Raw genomic sequence first — 16,847 nt, forward strand, 5'->3', positions numbered from 1 at the left:
CCGGTGTCCACATGTCCTATGAGTGTCTACAGTCCTGACCCGGTGTCCACATGTCCTCTATGAGTGTCTACAGTCCTGACCCCGTGTCCAAATGTCCTCTATGAGTGTCTACAGTCCTGACCCTGTGTCCAAATGTCCTCTATGAGTGTCTACAGTCCTGACCCAGTGTCCGCATCACCTGTGTCTCCTAGTTGATGTCCACATGTCCTCTATAAGTGTCTACAGTCCTGACCCAGTGGCCACATCCCCTGTGTCTCCTAGTTGATGTCCACATGTCCCCTAGGAGTGTCTACAGTCCTGACCCCGTGTCAATATGTCCTCTAGGAGTGTCTACAGTCCTGACCCGGTGTCCACATCGCCTGTGTCTCCTAGTTGATGTCCACATGTCCTCTCTGTCTACAGTCCTGACCCGGCGTCCAGTTTACGTCCACATGTCCTCTCTGAGCGTGTGCTCTTCAGCCAGCTGTGAGCAGCAGCTGTTCCTCTCAGATTAGACCAGATTATATCGGTGCCTGGATTATTCTGCCGACCCAAACAGCGAATGTTCATCTGAGATGAGCAGCAGAACTCTGTCCATGCCTGTGGTTCCAGGTTGGTTCTGCTTTGACCCACAGCAGGAGCATCTGGGTCAGAGGTTCTGCAGAATCTGCCTCTGGACTCAGGATTAGGGATTAATCCAGCTGTTAATCTGCCCTGATGAGAGACGGACCTCTGACCCGTTACATCACCACCACCCTCCTGTCTGCAGCCGGACCGGGCCGGTACCTAGAACCGTTCTGACTGCTAACACATTGAGAGCCATGAACAGACTTTCTAACCAATAGACCCAACGAGAACCTGGTTGGTTGAGGGAACCTGAACTCCACTGACCCGGTTCTGGTCCTGATGAACACCTGGGCTGGTCCAGTCGGTTCCTCCTGACACCAGCTACTCAGAACCTGATGGACGTTGAGCTCAGTCCTCCACAGGAACCATTAGGACCAGTCAGCAGAAGCAGCGGGTCCCCAGCCTCCTGCTGAGGTTGGTTCTGGTGCCTGGTTGGGTTCAGTTCTTTCTTGGTTCTGGAATGAGAACATTTCCCTGCAGCAGCAACACTTCATGGACTAATGACCACAGAACCACTGGACCCAATCAGAACTTTTATTGAACAGACAGATTCTAATAAAAAACAAAACCAGACAATAAATAAAGGAGGTCCGGTCCGAACGCCTGGCCCTCGTTCCGTTCTCTGGTCTCTGAGGGATCCAGGATGTGGGCGGAGCTGGATCAGGATTCTGGAGCGGTAGAGCGTGGCGTGGTGCGTTCAGGCGGCTCTGGGGCTGTAGTACGGCAGAGACCTGATGAAGGAGTCCAGCCTGCTGCTGAACAGCTCGCTGTCCAGCGTCTGGGAGGACGGACACAGCGGGTTCTTCACGATCAGCTCCACGTACAGCTGGAACACAGACGGTACCGTCAGAACCAGAACTCCTGCCTCACGGCTATGATAGAGGCTCTAATCAACCCCTGAGTTCTGATGGACTGAAGGTTCAGAACCTTTCCTCAGGCGGTCCCCAGGTTCTGGAACCGCCCAGATTTACAAATCAGAACCGCTCAGTCTGTTGATCCATTTATTTTCTGCTTAGAACTCTTTTCTGCTGAGTGGCTGCTCTGACTGGTTCTGGTTCTGCTTTAGTTATTTGGGTCAGAAGCGGTTCTTCTCTAGATGTTCTACCAAAAACAAATGCTCTGGGGAACAATCACCTTATAGGACCTAAACAGGAAGCTGAAAAGAATTCAACCTGTGGCACCCATTTTAACCCATTATCTGTCCACAGCCTCAAACAGTCCCACTCCAAACCCAACCATGGCCGAGACACACAGGTAACACACTACACCGAGAGGGACTCGGATCCTGCAGTGCCAGACGTGTCCCCCTGGTGGAGACAGTACATGTCCACCCCCACCTGAAGTTTTCCAGAGAGCCTTTGGATGATCCAGAAGAGGACGGGGAGAATATGATGTGGTCAGATGAAACTAAAATAGAACTTTTTGGTAAAAACTTGCCGTGTTTGCAGGGAGAAGAATGCAGGCTGCATCCCAAGAACGCCATACCTACTGTGAAGCATGGGGGAGGAAACATCATGCTTTGGGGCTGTTTTTCTAAGGACAGGAAAACTGATCCGTGTTGAGGGAAGAATGAACGGGGCTGTGGAGCTGGAGATTTTAAGCCAAAACTTCCTTCCATCGGTGAAACATGGCTGGATCTTCCAGCATGACGATGATGCCAAACACATCGCCCCGGCAACGGAGCAGTGGATCCGTAGAAAGCATCTGAAGGTCTGTAGAGGGACTGTTACCCAGCGACAGCCCCGAAACATCACTAGAGGAGATCTGCATGGAGGAATGGGCCAAAATACCAGCTACAGTGTGTTCAAACCTGCTGAAGACTTCCAGGAAATGTTGGACCTCTTGCCAGAAAAGGTTATGTTACAAAGTATTGAGTTAAACTTTAGTTATTGACCAAATACTTATTTTCCACCATCATTTGCAAATAAATTCTTTAAAAATGTGATTTTCTGGATTTTTTTTCTAATTTTGTCTCCCATAGTTAAAGTGTTTCCATGAAGGAAATGACCTATTTCATTATTCTAGGTAGGAGAACTAACAACCAGTGACTTTATACATCTAATCTGTCTGCATCTTCAAGTCAAATTCTTTTTAAACCTCCTTGGCAATAAACTGGATTCTGAACTAATCAGCAGATCTTCTGCCTCCATCATCATCATCATCATCATCATCATCATCATCATCATCATCATCATCCTCCTCAGTAGAGAAGCAGATCCTGACTCCATCACTGATGGATGATACCATCCTGGATCAGGTGCAGCTAACCCAGCTGAGCGGTTCTGACCGGGTACAGGGACAGGTTCTGGTTCTGGTGGAATAATCTGGGCCTTACGTTGCTGTAGATGTGCTGCAGCGTGTCTCTGGCGTTGCTCACGGACAGATCCGTGTTCATCACAAACATCAGGCCGCTCGCCGTCTCGTAGTAATGGAGGCGATACTTGCTGGTCTGGAAGGAGAGGAAGCCGTCCTTCCTGGGAGGAAGAGCGTTGCTAAGGACAACCGGCTGACAGGTGGGGACACATCAGGTAACCCCCCCCATGTCAAAGGTCAAAGGATACATGTCCTGAGGAGACATCTTACTGGCGAATGATCTGATGGAGAACAGCATGCCGTACATCAGCTTAAACTCCTGCAGAAACAAACACAGGATGATGTTTACTGCCTCTTTGTTTACTGCTCTGATTGGGTGTTTCTGGTGGTGACGTCACCTGCTCCTTAGAGATCCCCGCCTGCTTCTTCCGGTTCCACTCATTGTAAAACAAGCAGCTTCCATTCCGGTCAAATATGTAGAGATTATGAACCGTCATCTGGAGCATAATTCTCAGAGTTAATCCATAAATCAGAAACATTCTGACACAGAGATGCTGACTGTGAGCCGAATTAACGAGCAGCTTCTATAGATATACAGTAAATATAAAATACATGATTTACCTTATTATTGCCGTGTTTTATTTAAAGTTAGAATAACAAGTATTAAAATATGACAGTTTTTAAATAGAGTCTGGTCCGTTACGGCGATCAGCTGATCAAAAATGAAATAAACAGCAGAATTTAGGACCGATTTAACACCGCATACATTCAGGAAGGTCATAAAAATAAATCCCAAAAATAAAACTCAACAATAAACCTTAGAAACGATGTGAATCAGGCTGATTTAAATCAGGAACCGTGTTTACCTTCTCTTCCTGTCTTCGTCAGGACCCCATTGCACAGCTGTTCGCTTATATGCCGGACCCAAAACCTTTATATTGACATATCATTAAAGTTATAGTGGTATTTATAACAGATACTGTGAAATATTATCTAATGTAACATTTATCGCTTTATTTATGTTTTATTTGAGTTTTTTTAGAGCTCTCCGATTCAGGACCTGCTTCTCATAAATTATCTTCCGGTGATATTTACGAACACCTGATTCGCCTCTCAGTGTTGAGCAGATAGAAAGAAAAATGGCGGCCACAGCATCTATGATGCCGATCTTTCAGCAGCAGATTTCCTCTAAAAACGACCTGGTTCCGAACTGGACCAGTGAAGAAGTCAGCACCGGGGTAGGTACCAGTCAGATGGACCGGTTTGGGTCCAGCTGGGCTCGGTTCGGTTCTTAGTTAGAACGGTTTTAAGTCAGAAAGTGTGTCAGAATGAGACAGCACATCCGCTGCAGCTAGCTGTGGCTAATGCTAGCTCCCGCTGCTCTGCTGGATCATTGTGGTGTTTTCTTTCCCACTGATAGGTGTTCCGCTCCTGTTGGTTACCATTTTATTTAATTTAACTCCATGTATGCTGGTAGGATCAGAAGGTGCCGTTAGCTGGAGGCTGTCCGATAATAGAAGCATGATGCTCCTGATCTCTAACAATCAGATCCAGCTAACGGTGACCAGAGCAGAGTGTTTCCATCATCGGACAGACTAACACCAGTGTCTCTGTGTCTCAGACCACCATCATGGCGGTGGAGTATGATGGAGGAGTAGTGATCGGAGCGGACTCACGGACCACCACAGGGTGAGGAGGTTAGCCCTACTGCTGCAAGCTGCTAGCTGGTTCCAGGTGACCTCACCTGTCTGTCTGTCTGTCCCACAGGGCTTACATCGCCAACAGAGTGACGGACAAACTGACCCGGATCCACGACCGGATCTACTGCTGCAGGTGGGTTCTGGTTGGTTCTGATGGATGGGTGGGTTCTGGTTGGTTCTGATGGATGGGTGGGTTCTGGTTGGTTCTGATGGATGGGTGGGTTCTGGTTGGTTCTGATGGATGGGTGGGTTCTGGTTGGTTCTGATGGATAGGTGGGTTCTGGTTGGTTCTGATGGATGGGTGGGTTCTGGTTGGTTCTGATGGATAGGTGGGTTCTGGTTGGTTCTGATGGATGGGTGGGTTCTGGTTGGTTCTGATGGATAGGTGGGTTCTGGTTGGTTCTGATGGATGGGTGGGCTCTGGTTGGAGCTGGATGACACCCTGAGAGTTACTAACCCTAGAGACAGAGAGAGATTCCATTTATCTTTTCTCAAACCATCTGTGGGATTAATTTCTTCTTATCTTCATCGATGGTGTTGGATCCAGTTAGAAATAGTTGAATTAGCAGGTGTGAAATGTCTGTTCCCTCTCCTGCTTCTCTACCCTGGAGGATGAACCCCTCTTTACTGATGGATCCATCTTTTATTGACCACATCACAGCTTCTTTCTGGACACTAATTAGACCCCAGATGTCATCCTGGGAGACGCTGAAGCTTTTATTAGAGGTGTCATATCGTCCACCACAGCTCAGATGAAAGCTGCCATTAAAGAACAGTCACACCTAGAAAGAACAATACGACAGGCAGGGCTGACATTTAAAAATACACACTGATGAATAAACAACAATTAATCATATATACTGCTCTCTGCGTCATCGTCCACCATGGTTGTTGTTTTCTTGCAGCTTCTTCACAGCAGACCCAGAATAGTTGCCTTTGTTGGGTATTAATGGCGTTCAGGTGGGATGAATGCCACCTGGCCGTTCAGACACAGGTTGCATTCAGATCAGATTCAGAACCACGGAGCCACGTAGCCTGGGTCGCTTTGAAACAAATCAGATCTGTGTGGTTCACACTGTCAGGAAAACATCAGATCCAGGTCGCATATAGGGCTGGGTATTGTTCAGACATGTTCGGTTCCAATACTGATACCTTCACTTCGATACCGGTTCCTGAACCATACTTTTTTCGATACCAGTTTTATAATATCAATTCGAAGAAAAAGAAAATTACACAACATAAAAAAGTACAAATCTTGAGTTTTATTTTAAGCTTTTTTAAGCTTTAACATTTTTCCTCTTACATAAAATAAATTTTTCAGTGAAGAAGAAAAGTTGCAAACAAGTCAGTGTCTAATATTCACTGTTACATTGTGAGGACCTTTTTACTCAGCAGTTTTCCTTCAGAAAAATGACCATGTCTGACAAACCAGCCCGTTGAATGGGATCCAACTGACAGCGCACCGCTGGTATGGGGGGGTCTGAGCAGCTCCGAAAGCAATATTGGAAGGCAGGATGAACTGACTGCACTGATTAAGTTTTCAGGTGGATTTTCCCAATTAAAAACATAATAAAACTACTTTATTCCCACTGATCACAGCAAATATAGCTGCAAGGCAGAGAAAGGATAGTGAAGCTCCGCCCAACGCGCGTCAGAGCCACTTTTCTACCGCGCAGCCAGAGCAGCAAAGCTGCTTCAGCCGTGCGTCAGAACTAACTGGTACAAGCAGCAAAAATGAAGCAGCAGACGTGATTTTGCTGCTCCTGCTGCGTCCGGTTTGAAAGCAGCATGATTCACTCCGCTCTGGCTTTGCTCCGCCCACGGGCTGCTGAGAGGAGGATGGTGGCGCCGGCTGCGGTCCGCTCTTCTTGCAGTCAAACACCGAGCAACTTTCTGCTCTTAAATTGTTTCCGTGCTCGATGTATTGCATTGCGCACTATTGGCATCAGTGTTAATAAAGTGAAGCCGCACTTTTGACCTGGGGGGCATTTTAAAGGGGTTCCACGGCGCTGCAACCAGTTCACAACAGATACACATGAACCCTGGCTGTAGGCGGGACCACCTGTGGATTTTTCCTGGATGACGCAATCAGTGTTACAGCCAATCACCGAAACTTGGTACCGAAAGACGAGGCATGTTTGATACTCTGTAGAACCGAAGCATTTCGGTCGGTACCATAAAAGAACCGATGTTCGGTACCCAGCCCTAGTCGCATATGGGCCAGAAAAACCAGATCTGGGTCACTTCAGGCTGCAGAGTGAACATAGCCTGAGCCACCTAGTGGTAGAACCCCGTACTGACATGTTTAGACACTGGGTTGGACGTGGAGAACCTGCTGCCAACACTTCACCTGACGAACATCCTTTATCCTTAGAAAGGATCAACCATCAGACCTCTGAGGCTCACATCCACCTATTAGCCTGATTAGGGTGGATGGTTAGCTGCTCTCTAGATTACAGGCAAGGAGGCTTTCCTGAGAAATCCAGATCAGACTGGGTTTGTTTTTTATTTGTTTATAAAGCGGAGCGCTCTTTTTCTTCTTTGTCTGTTTAAAAAGTGGGTTAGGGTTAGCATTGGTTAACGCTACCTTGCTTTAGCTCAGCAGTGGCTATCTAACGCTAGCTCTGCTGGATCTGTGTGTTCTGGTGGGTTGGTGGATTTTGGTGGATCTGTAGGTTCTGGTGGGTTCTAATGGGATCTGGTGGGTCAGTGCCGGTGGTTCTTGCTGAAGGTGAAGATTCTGATAGAGAGTAAGCCTGGTGCTCCTGTCAGAGGACAACCAAGGTACCGGTTCTGGTCCAGAGTTCTGATCTTTCCAGCAGAACCAGCTGCTGTCTCTCCAGCTGGATCAGAACCCTGGTGTCGGTCCGTGTAGACCAGAACCAGGCTGCTCGGTGGTTATTCCTCAGCCTGTTTGGGTCACAGCACCCAGTGGGATCCATCAGAACCGGTCCAGAAGGTCCAGGTCTACTCTGTTTACTGGTTCTGTGGTTCTGTTCCAGGTCCGGTTCTGCTGCAGACACCCAGGCCATCGCTGAGGTGGTCTCCTACCAGCTGGGCTTCCACAGGTACCGGTCTGCGTGTTCCTCTGGTCCTGCTGGGTCTGGGGGGAGGTTCTGACTGGTTCTGGTTCTGTCCCGCAGCATAGAGCTGGATGAGCGCCCTCTGGTGGAGACGGCGGCCAACCTGTTCAGAGCGAGCTGCTACCGCTACAGGGAGGAGCTGATGGCGGGGATCCTGGTAGCTGGCTGGGACCGCAGGAAGGGGGGCCAGGTGGGTTCCTGAGGTTCTAGCGGTTCTACGGGTCGCGGGTCGCTCTGACTCTGCGTCTGTCTCCCAGGTGTACTGCGTTCCTATCGGAGGGATGCTGGTCCGTCAGCCCGTGGCGGTGGGCGGCAGCGGCAGCAGCTACATCTACGGCTACATGGACTCCAACTACAAACCGGGTCTGGACAAGAACCAGTGCCTGGAGCTGACGGCCTCAGGTAGGCTGGTGCTGCAGCAAGGCATGCTGGGAGCTGGAGTCCCCCTCTCACCTCTGCCTCTCTTCCAGCTCTGGCCCTGGCCATGGAGAGGGACGGGTCCAGCGGCGGCGTCATCCGACTGGCCAGCATCTCCGAGGACGGCGTGGAGAGACGGGTTCTGCTGGGAGACCAGCTGCCCCGCTTCTCCACCCACTGAGCGCGCTCTGTTTACGTTACAGCTGATAATAAAGGTTCTGTTCATGACTCTGCTGTCTCCGCCTCTCTGTCTCACCCCGTCCAATGGCCTGGACCATGGTCCGTCGGTCGTAGACCTGGTCTGATGCTGATAGCTCAGACAGGGAACGCAGACCAGATCTCTGAGATAGAATGATGAAAAAGGGGTCCCTATGTCCTCCAGCAGTCTGAGCCTATAGCAGCAGAACTATAGAGATAGAATGAAGCAGAATGATGAAAAAGGGGTCCCTATGTCCTCCAGCAGTCTGAGCCTATAGCAGCAGAACTATAGAGATAGATCAGGATAACCTGAGGGTTTGGAGGAGGAAGAACAGCTGTTCCTCAGATGAAAGAAGGGAATTCTAGAAACCTCTTTGATCTGGGATTTAAATGACAGGTCCTGATCAAAAACAACACCAAGATTTTTTACTTTATTATCTGAAATCAGTTTAATCCCATCCAAATGAAGTGACTGACTAATCAGCTTCTTTTTCAGAGACTCTGGTCCAAAGACTATAACTTCTGTTTTGTCTGCATTCAGAAGCAGAAAGTTAAGAGTCATCCAGGTTTTTATGTCTTCAGACATGCCTGTAATCTATGTAATGGGTTAGCTTCATCTGGATTATAGACAGATATAGCTGGGTATCATCAGCATAACAGTGGAAATTAATCCCATGCTGTCTAATAACTCTACCGATTGGGAGCATGTATAAAGTAAAGAGAATTGGTCCTAGCACTGATCCCTGTGGTACTCCACAGGTAACCTTTGAGCGTGTGGAAGATTTGTCATTAACATGAACAAACTGAAATCCATCAGATAGATAAGATTTAAACCAGTCTAGTGCTGTTCCTTTAATTCCTCCTAGTGCAGAGATCCAGAACCTTCCTGATCACCTTCAGGAGGTTGACCTCTGACCCAGACAGAACCGGTACCAGAGGAGTTTGGACCTGGATCCTGACAGTGAAGGACAAAGGTCTGGATAAGGTTTGAGCATTAATTGTGTTTGGGCTCCAAAGTTCTTAAACGGATTGGATGAATCTCCTTTAGGCTGACATGGACTACAGCACTGACTGGGAAAGTCCACATGGTCAGCACCCTGAAGGAGAACCAGAGGTTCAGGATCCGGGTCCTTCGACTGGAGGGGAATTACAAAGACTGCCAGATCCACATGGAGCCTTTTCCAATGTTCTGAATGTTCACAGGGAAGCAGTCAGCACGCTGACAGACATGTTTGGAGAGCTTTAAAAATTTATTTTATTAAATTATGTTACTCATATTTGAAATTGTCTCACATTTGCTGAATGAAAGGGGACCCTTAGAGAGTCCCCACCAGCTCTCCTCCCCGAAGTTCCAGCCTTGGGTCCAGGCAGTCTGTGGGGCTTGAACTCAGAAACTCTGGGATCCACGGTCTCTGCCCTATCCCCTCCCAGGTGGAACCTGCAGGGGGCAGAGGTTCCACTCTGACTGGTTCTGGTTCCATTTAGACCTGCTTGTTCTGCATTTAAACCCAGAAACCAGTTTAATCCCAGTTAGAGTCCAGTTTATCAGTTATTACACAGATGGTTTATTTTAGTTTAGATCTGGTTTGAGGCCTGAAACCTCCAGCAGAACCAGAACCAGTGTTCAGGTCCAATCAGTGGTTCCTGTTACAGGCAGAACCCAGACCACCTTCATTCACCCTCTGCTGTAATGGAGGACAGCAGCCTGAAGGTGGCAGCATAGAGCTGAGCAGCGCCTCAGGAACTGCAGTTCTACTCTGAACCAGAGGGGGCAGCAGTGATACACAGAGGGAGGATCTTTATCAGTCATTATTAACCATAGAATGACAACATTAGCTTCATCCATTAATTAAATCAATATACTATCCTTAAATCAGATAGAAACAGAGCTGAGGTTCTTCCAGAACCAGGTTCTGTGTTTGATGGTGGACACAGAAAGTTCTGGTTCTGCAGTGATCCAGGAACCCAGAACCACTGGTCCTCCTTTCAGGGAGAGTTTGATACACAACCACAGATCTAGAACACATAGATGTTTGTGTGTAGCTCACTGATGTCTTTGTTTCCTGGATTGCTGATTGGCCGTTGGTAGCCACCGGCCGCCATATTGGTACTCCCTAGTCAGACCGGTTTCAGTGTAAACAATCAGTGCGCTGCAGCATGGAACAACCAGGATGTTCTCATTTCCAGGGACTTTAAAATACTTTAAAATAAAGATAAAATCATCACTTTGACACAGACTGGCTGCTTCATAGCATCAGTAGATTAACTTTAACTTATGATAAAACAATCGGCCCATCCCATTGCAGAGTCATTATGAAGTCTATAAATCATGTATTATATTATAGAATCCATCACAATTAAATGAATATATTAATGAAGCAGAATAATAGAGATGAGCCAGAAGTGATAAATTAATGAAGAACATGTGATAAACATGGATTGATGACATTATTACGGTAATTACATAGAGTTATAAGATTTCACATCCAGACTGAGTTACCAGCATGTCTGTTAATGCTGCAGTATTTTCCTGAATGATGTCATTCTATACTTTATACTGCAGCCTTTACAAATGTTTGAGTTGCTTTTTAACCTCAATATATTTCATCACTTTTTAAAATGAGAAATAAACCAAACTCTACAGGAATGACAGCATCATCCACTGAATAAAGAATTCCTACATTAACATTTCACAGTGAATGACTTTCTATTTCCTCTACTTTCTATTTCCTAACGTTAGACCCAATGTCAGTGTCTAACTCAGTCAATGTCTTCCAGTCAGTCTGAGAGAGCCAGACTAATGTTAGTCTGCAGACTAACTATAGGATCCATCGGCTATAGATGGATTTATTCTGACTGGGAAATGACCAGTGGAACGTCTTCCTGCAGACAGAAAACTGCTGGTTATATGGAGAGTCTATGTGGGAGTGGGGAGTACCAAGATGGCGGCCGATGGCTTCACTTTATTCAGGCTGTCACTAGTCCAGTGAATGAATAGAGATCATTGGTGTAGCTCCATTAGGATCTAGTCTGTGTCTGAAGATCTTCTCTGGTTTATCTGGATCTATGCTCTGATTCTCCAGCTGGTGCAGAGGGAACTACTCCCCCCCCCCTTCCCGTCTCTGGGTGAGGTCCGGGGGGAGACATGTTGGACCATCAGACAGGATCCTGCTGATTGGACCTCTGATGGGTGGGTCTGGTTCTTTGTTCTGATCCTCAGACTGCTGTGAGGAAGAGGAGGGAGCTCTCACCTGCCTGTGGCTCCCCCTTCCTCCTCTTCCTCTTTGTTCACACCTCCATCAACAAAGGAGACTGAGGAGCAGAGGACACCTGATCCTCTCTATTGTCCTCAGAGGAGGAGACGCCTTTGTTCCAGCTGTTAGCGGCTCTGAGGAAGACCATCAGAGACTCACCCCCACACTGGACCCACCCACTAGAACCAGACCTGCCAGAACCAGAGCTGCCAGACCTAAGAAACTAAAGCCACCAGAACAAGACCTGCCAGAACTAAACCCACCAGAACCAGACCCACCAGAACCAGACCTGCCAGAACCAGACCTGCCAGACCTAAGAAACTAAAGCCACCAGAACAAGACCTGCCAGAACTAAACCCACCAGAACCAAACCCACCAGAACTAAACCCACTAGAACCAGACCTGCCAGAACCAGACCTGCCAGACCTAAGAAACTAAAGCCACCAGAACAAGACCTGCCAGAACTAAACCCACCAGAACCAGACCTGCCAGAACCAGACCTGCCAGACCTAAGAAACTAAAGCCACCAGAACAAGACCTGCCAGAACTAAACCCACCAGAACCAAACCCACCAGAACTAAACCCACTAGAACCAGACCTGCCAGAACCAGACCTGCCAGAACCAGAGCTGCCAGACCTAAGAAACTAAAGCCACCAGAACAAGACCTGCCAGAACTAAACCCACCAGAACCAGACCTGCCAGAACCAGACCTGCCAGACCTAAGAAACTAAAGCCACCAGAACAAGACCTGCCAGAACTAAACCCACCAGAACCAAACCCACCAGAACTAAACCCACTAGAACCAGACCTGCCAGAACCAGACCTGCCAGAACCAGACCTGCCAGACCTAAGAAACTAAAGCCACCAGAACAAGACCTGCCAGAACTAAACCCACCAGAACCAGACCTGCCAGAACCAGACCTGCCAGACCTAAGAAACTAAAGCCACCAGAACAAGACCTGCCAGAACTAAACCCACCAGAACCAAACCCACCAGAACTAAACCCACTAGAACCAGACCTGCCAGAACCAGACCTGTCAGACCTAAGAAACTAAAGCCACCAGACCCAGACCTGTCAGAACCAAACCTGTCAGAACCAAGAAACTAAACCCACCAGAACCAGGAAAGTTTACTTTCTCACATTATTGAATGACTGATTGACTTCATTGATGTCACAGTGGAGAGATGTACTTGTTCCATCAACTCATTTAGTCAAAGAAGAAGAAGAAGGCGCCAAAGATCCGTAGTACCTATTCTGTTTGGTTCTGTTCTATTTGGGTCGGGCTGGTTCTGAAAGGTTCGGTTTTCCATCCCAGTTCTGGACCTTCTGTGAAACAGCAGGACGTCCAATGAGGACAGAGTCCTTCAGATGATCAGTGAGGTTCTACCAGAATCAGTCATCTTCATTCAGTTCTAAGAGGAACTTCATCTGATTGGCTGAACCAGTCTGAGCTGGAAGCTGATTGGCAGCTCTTCACCTCCAGGTTCAGATGGAGGATTTATAAACTTTTCACTCCTGGATTTATAAACTTTTCACTCCTGGATTTATAAACTTTTCACTCCTGGATTTATAAACTTTTCACACCTGGATTTATAAACTTTTCACACCTGGATTTATAAACTTTTCACTCCTGGATTTATAAACTTTTCACTCCTGGATTTATAAACTTTTCACTCCTGGATTTATAAACTTTTCACTCCTGGATTTATAAACTTTTCACTTATGGATTTATAAACTTTTCACTTATAGATTTATAAACTTTTCATTCATGGATTTATAAACTTTTCACTCCTGGATTTATAAACTTTTCACTCCTGTATTTATAATCTTGATCTTTATTGAATTAAATTATAATTACTGGTTTTATTTTCCTTCCGCTAACGGTCATGCGCAGACCGAAACTGCTCCACATTCCTTCTGGTCCCCATGGCCACCTATAAGCCCCGCCCCCTCAGAGACTGCCAGCAAGCTCAGCCAATCAGAGGCTGTTATCGGGCACCATGGGGGCGTGGTTTCCTTTGGGGGTGGGGTTTGAAAACTTCCAGCTTTGTCTGAAGTTTTCACTGGATTCTTCAACTGGAAAAACTTTGGAAATCTGGGATAATCTGGCAGATAATCCAGCCTGGAGAACTTTATTCCCTCCATCTTCCTCCTAACGGCGGAACCACCGGCGGCTCGGTTCCGGTCCATCCGAACCTTGGATCTAAAGGCTGGGAGCGATCCGCTGCTGCAGCCCGGAGGAGCAGCGATGAGGAGCGGGAGCTCAGCCTGCCTCTGACCCGCAGAGCAGGACCAGGCCTCCATCTTGGAAAGTTTCTCCTCCTGAACTTCGCCGCTCTCTGCCCGCGCTGAGGCCGCTCTCTGCCCGCTCCCTGGCCGCTCCCTGCCCGCCTCCAGGCAGCCTTCCCCCCGCTGCTATCTGGCTCCCATGCGGCCCCCCCGGATGGTCCACAGCGAGCCCAGCTGACGCCCTCTGATCAGGGATCTTCGGCTGGAACCGGCCCGGGGGTAGAGCCGCTTCCAGCGGGGAGTGATGTGGGGCTGGAGCGGGCATAGGGTGGAGGGTAGCCGGGTCCGCAGCTCCTCCTGCGGGCTGCTGGTTCTGGTTCTGGTTCTGGTTCTGGGCTGCAGAGCTGAGGAAGGTGAGTCTCTGATCCATGATCTCTGATTTATTCTCTGTTATCTGCTGATTACATTATTATTATTAACATATTTAATGTTTGGGAACTTTTAGTGATTATTAATAAAACTTTAGTGATGAGAACAATAATCAAAGTTAATAACTGTGTAGTTAATGATTATTAACAGTTAAAATATTTATAGTTTATTTCTGTTAAACCAGAAGATTGATCAACCATCAGGAAATAAAAGACCATTCTGTTTTATTCAGCTCTATTCTGTTCTATCTCATTCTATCTATGTTATATATTCTATACTGTTGATGGTTCCTCCCTAATGATGGTTCCTGTCTGAACCAGACTAGAATCTAGAACCTGCTAACGTTAATCTAGAACCTGCTGATGTTAATGCAGAACCTGCCAAGGTTAATCTGGAACCTGCTAACGTTAATCTAGAACCTGCTGATGTTAATGCAGAACCTGCCAAGGTTAATCTAGAACCTGCTAACGTTAATCTAGAACCTGCCAAGGTTAATCTGGAACCTGCTTATGTTAATCTAGAACCTGCTGACATTCATATAGAACCTGCTAAGGTTAATCTAGAACCTGCTAACGTTAATCTAGAACCTGCCAAGGTTAATCTGGAACCTGCTTATGTTAATCTAGAACCTGTTTAGGTTAATCTAGAACCTGCTAAGGTTAATCTAGAACCTGCTAACGTTAATCTAGAACCTGCCAAGGTTAATCTAGAACCTGCTTAGGTTAATCTAGAACCTGCTAAGGTTAATTTAGAACCTGTTAATGTTAATGTAGAACCTGCTGACATTAATATAGAACCTGCCAAGGTTAATCTAGAACCTGCTACCGTCAATCCAGAACCTGCTACCGTTAATCTAAAACATTCTAACATTAATCTAGAACCTGCTAACGTTAGTCTAGTACCTACTACCGCATTTTATTTTACACACAGCATTTAATGCGTAGCATTTTAACACGCAGCCTTGTACACGTCGCATTTAACATGCAGCCTTGTACACGCAGATCTTAACATGCAGCCATGTGCACGCAGCACTTAAAATGCAGCCTTGTGCATGCAGCACTTAAAATGCAGCCTTGTGCATGCAGCATTTAACATGCAGCCATGTGCAAGCAGCATTTAACATGCAGCCTTGTGCAAGCAGCATTTAACACGCAGCCTTGTGCAAGCAGCATTTAACACGCAGCCTTGTGCAAGCAGCATTTAACACGCAGCCATGTGCAAGCAGCATTTAACACGCAGCCATGTGCAAGCAGCATTTAACACGCAGCCTTGTGCAAGCAGCATTTAACACGCAGCCATGTGCAAGCAGCATTTAACACGCAGCCATGTGCAAGCAGCATTTGACACACAGCCTTGTGCACGCAGCACTTAAAATGCAGCCTTGTGCATGCAGCATTTAACACACAGCCATGTGCACGCAGCATTTAACACGCAGCCTTGTGCAAGCAGCATTTAACACACAGCCTTGTGCACGCAGCATTTAACACGCAGCCATGTGCAAGCATCATTTAACACACAGCCTTGTGCAAGCAGCATTTAACACGCAGCCATGTGCAAGCAGCATTTAACACACAGCCATGTGCAAGCAGCATTTGACACACAGCCTTGTGCACGCAGCATTTAACACGCAGCCATGTGCAAGCAGCATTTAACACACAGCCTTGTGCACGCAGCACTTAAAATGCAGCCTTGTGCATGCAGCATTTAACACACAGCCATGTGCACGCAGCATTTAACACGCAGCCTTGTGCACGCAGCATTTAACACACAGCCATGTGCAAGCAGCATTTAACACGCAGCCTTGTGCACGCAGCATTTAACACACAGCCATGTGCAAGCAGCATTTAACACACAGCCTTGTGCACGCAGCACTTAAAATGCAGCCTTGTGCATGCAGCATTTAACACACAGCCATGTGCACGCAGCATTTAACACGCAGCCTTGTGCACGCAGCATTTAACACACAGCCATGTGCAAGCAGCATTTAACACGCAGCCTTGTGCACGCAGCATTTAACACACAGCCATGTGCAAGCAGCATTTAACATGCAGCCTTGTGCAAGCAGCATTTAACACACAGCCATGTGCACGCAGCATTTAACACGCAGCCTTGTGCATGCAGCATTTAACACGCAGCCATGTGCAAGCAGCATTTAACACGCAGCCATGTGCAAGCAGCATTTAACAAGCAGCATTTAACACGCAGCCATGTGCAAGCAGCATTTAACACACAGCCTTGTGCACGCAGCATTTAACACGCAGCCATGTGCAAGCAGCATTTAACATGCAGCCTTGTGCAAGCAGCATTTAACACACAGCCATGTGCACGCCGCATTTACCACACAGCCATGTGCACGCCGCATTTACCACACAGCCATGTGCACGCAGCATTTAACACAGCCTTGTGCACGCAGCACTTAACATGCAGCCTTGTGCATGCAGCATTTAACATGCAGACATGTGCATGTAGCATTTAACACGCAGACATGTGCATGTAGCATTTAACACGCAGACATGTGCATGTAGCATTTTGTGCACATTTATGTGCAGGAGGCTGTTTTTTTCCTCTGAGTCGGTTTATGTGAATCACAGAGAGTGGAACAGGTAGGACTGAGAC

General features: G+C 47.3%; 2 protein-coding genes across 4 annotated transcripts; one reads left to right on the forward strand and one right to left on the reverse strand.

Annotated features, from left to right (window-relative positions):
• Positions 1-1,126: 1,126 nt before the first annotated feature.
• Positions 1,127-3,897, reverse strand: trappc1 (trafficking protein particle complex 1). Of its 3 annotated transcripts, none has more exons than XM_038273837.1 (5): positions 3,786-3,897; positions 3,318-3,416; positions 3,168-3,238; positions 2,942-3,080; positions 1,127-1,432 (listed from the first exon to the last, which is right to left on the reverse strand). In XM_038273837.1, the coding sequence occupies exons 2-5, from the start codon at positions 3,414-3,416 to the stop codon at positions 1,304-1,306; spliced, it is 438 nt and encodes a 145-aa protein (XP_038129765.1). In that variant the 5' UTR covers positions 3,786-3,897; the 3' UTR covers positions 1,127-1,303. The 3 variants fall into 3 exon arrangements, with proteins under 3 accessions (XP_038129765.1, XP_038129766.1, XP_038129764.1); XM_038273838.1 differs by lacking the exon at positions 3,786-3,897 and adding an exon at positions 3,541-3,740; XM_038273836.1 differs by lacking the exon at positions 3,786-3,897 and having other exon boundaries at positions 3,318-3,425.
• A 104-nt stretch (positions 3,898-4,001) lies between these two features.
• Positions 4,002-8,347, forward strand: psmb6 (proteasome 20S subunit beta 6). The gene is made up of 7 exons (XM_038273835.1): positions 4,002-4,157; positions 4,541-4,608; positions 4,687-4,752; positions 7,622-7,687; positions 7,763-7,892; positions 7,960-8,104; positions 8,173-8,347. The coding sequence occupies exons 1-7, from the start codon at positions 4,059-4,061 to the stop codon at positions 8,298-8,300; spliced, it is 702 nt and encodes a 233-aa protein (XP_038129763.1). The 5' UTR covers positions 4,002-4,058; the 3' UTR covers positions 8,301-8,347.
• Positions 8,348-16,847: the final 8,500 nt, after the last annotated feature.

Source organism: Cyprinodon tularosa, unplaced genomic scaffold (assembly GCF_016077235.1).
Source record: "Cyprinodon tularosa strain WSP-4 unplaced genomic scaffold, ASM1607723v1 ctg891, whole genome shotgun sequence".
Classification (NCBI taxonomy): Eukaryota; Metazoa; Chordata; class Actinopteri; order Cyprinodontiformes; family Cyprinodontidae; genus Cyprinodon; species Cyprinodon tularosa.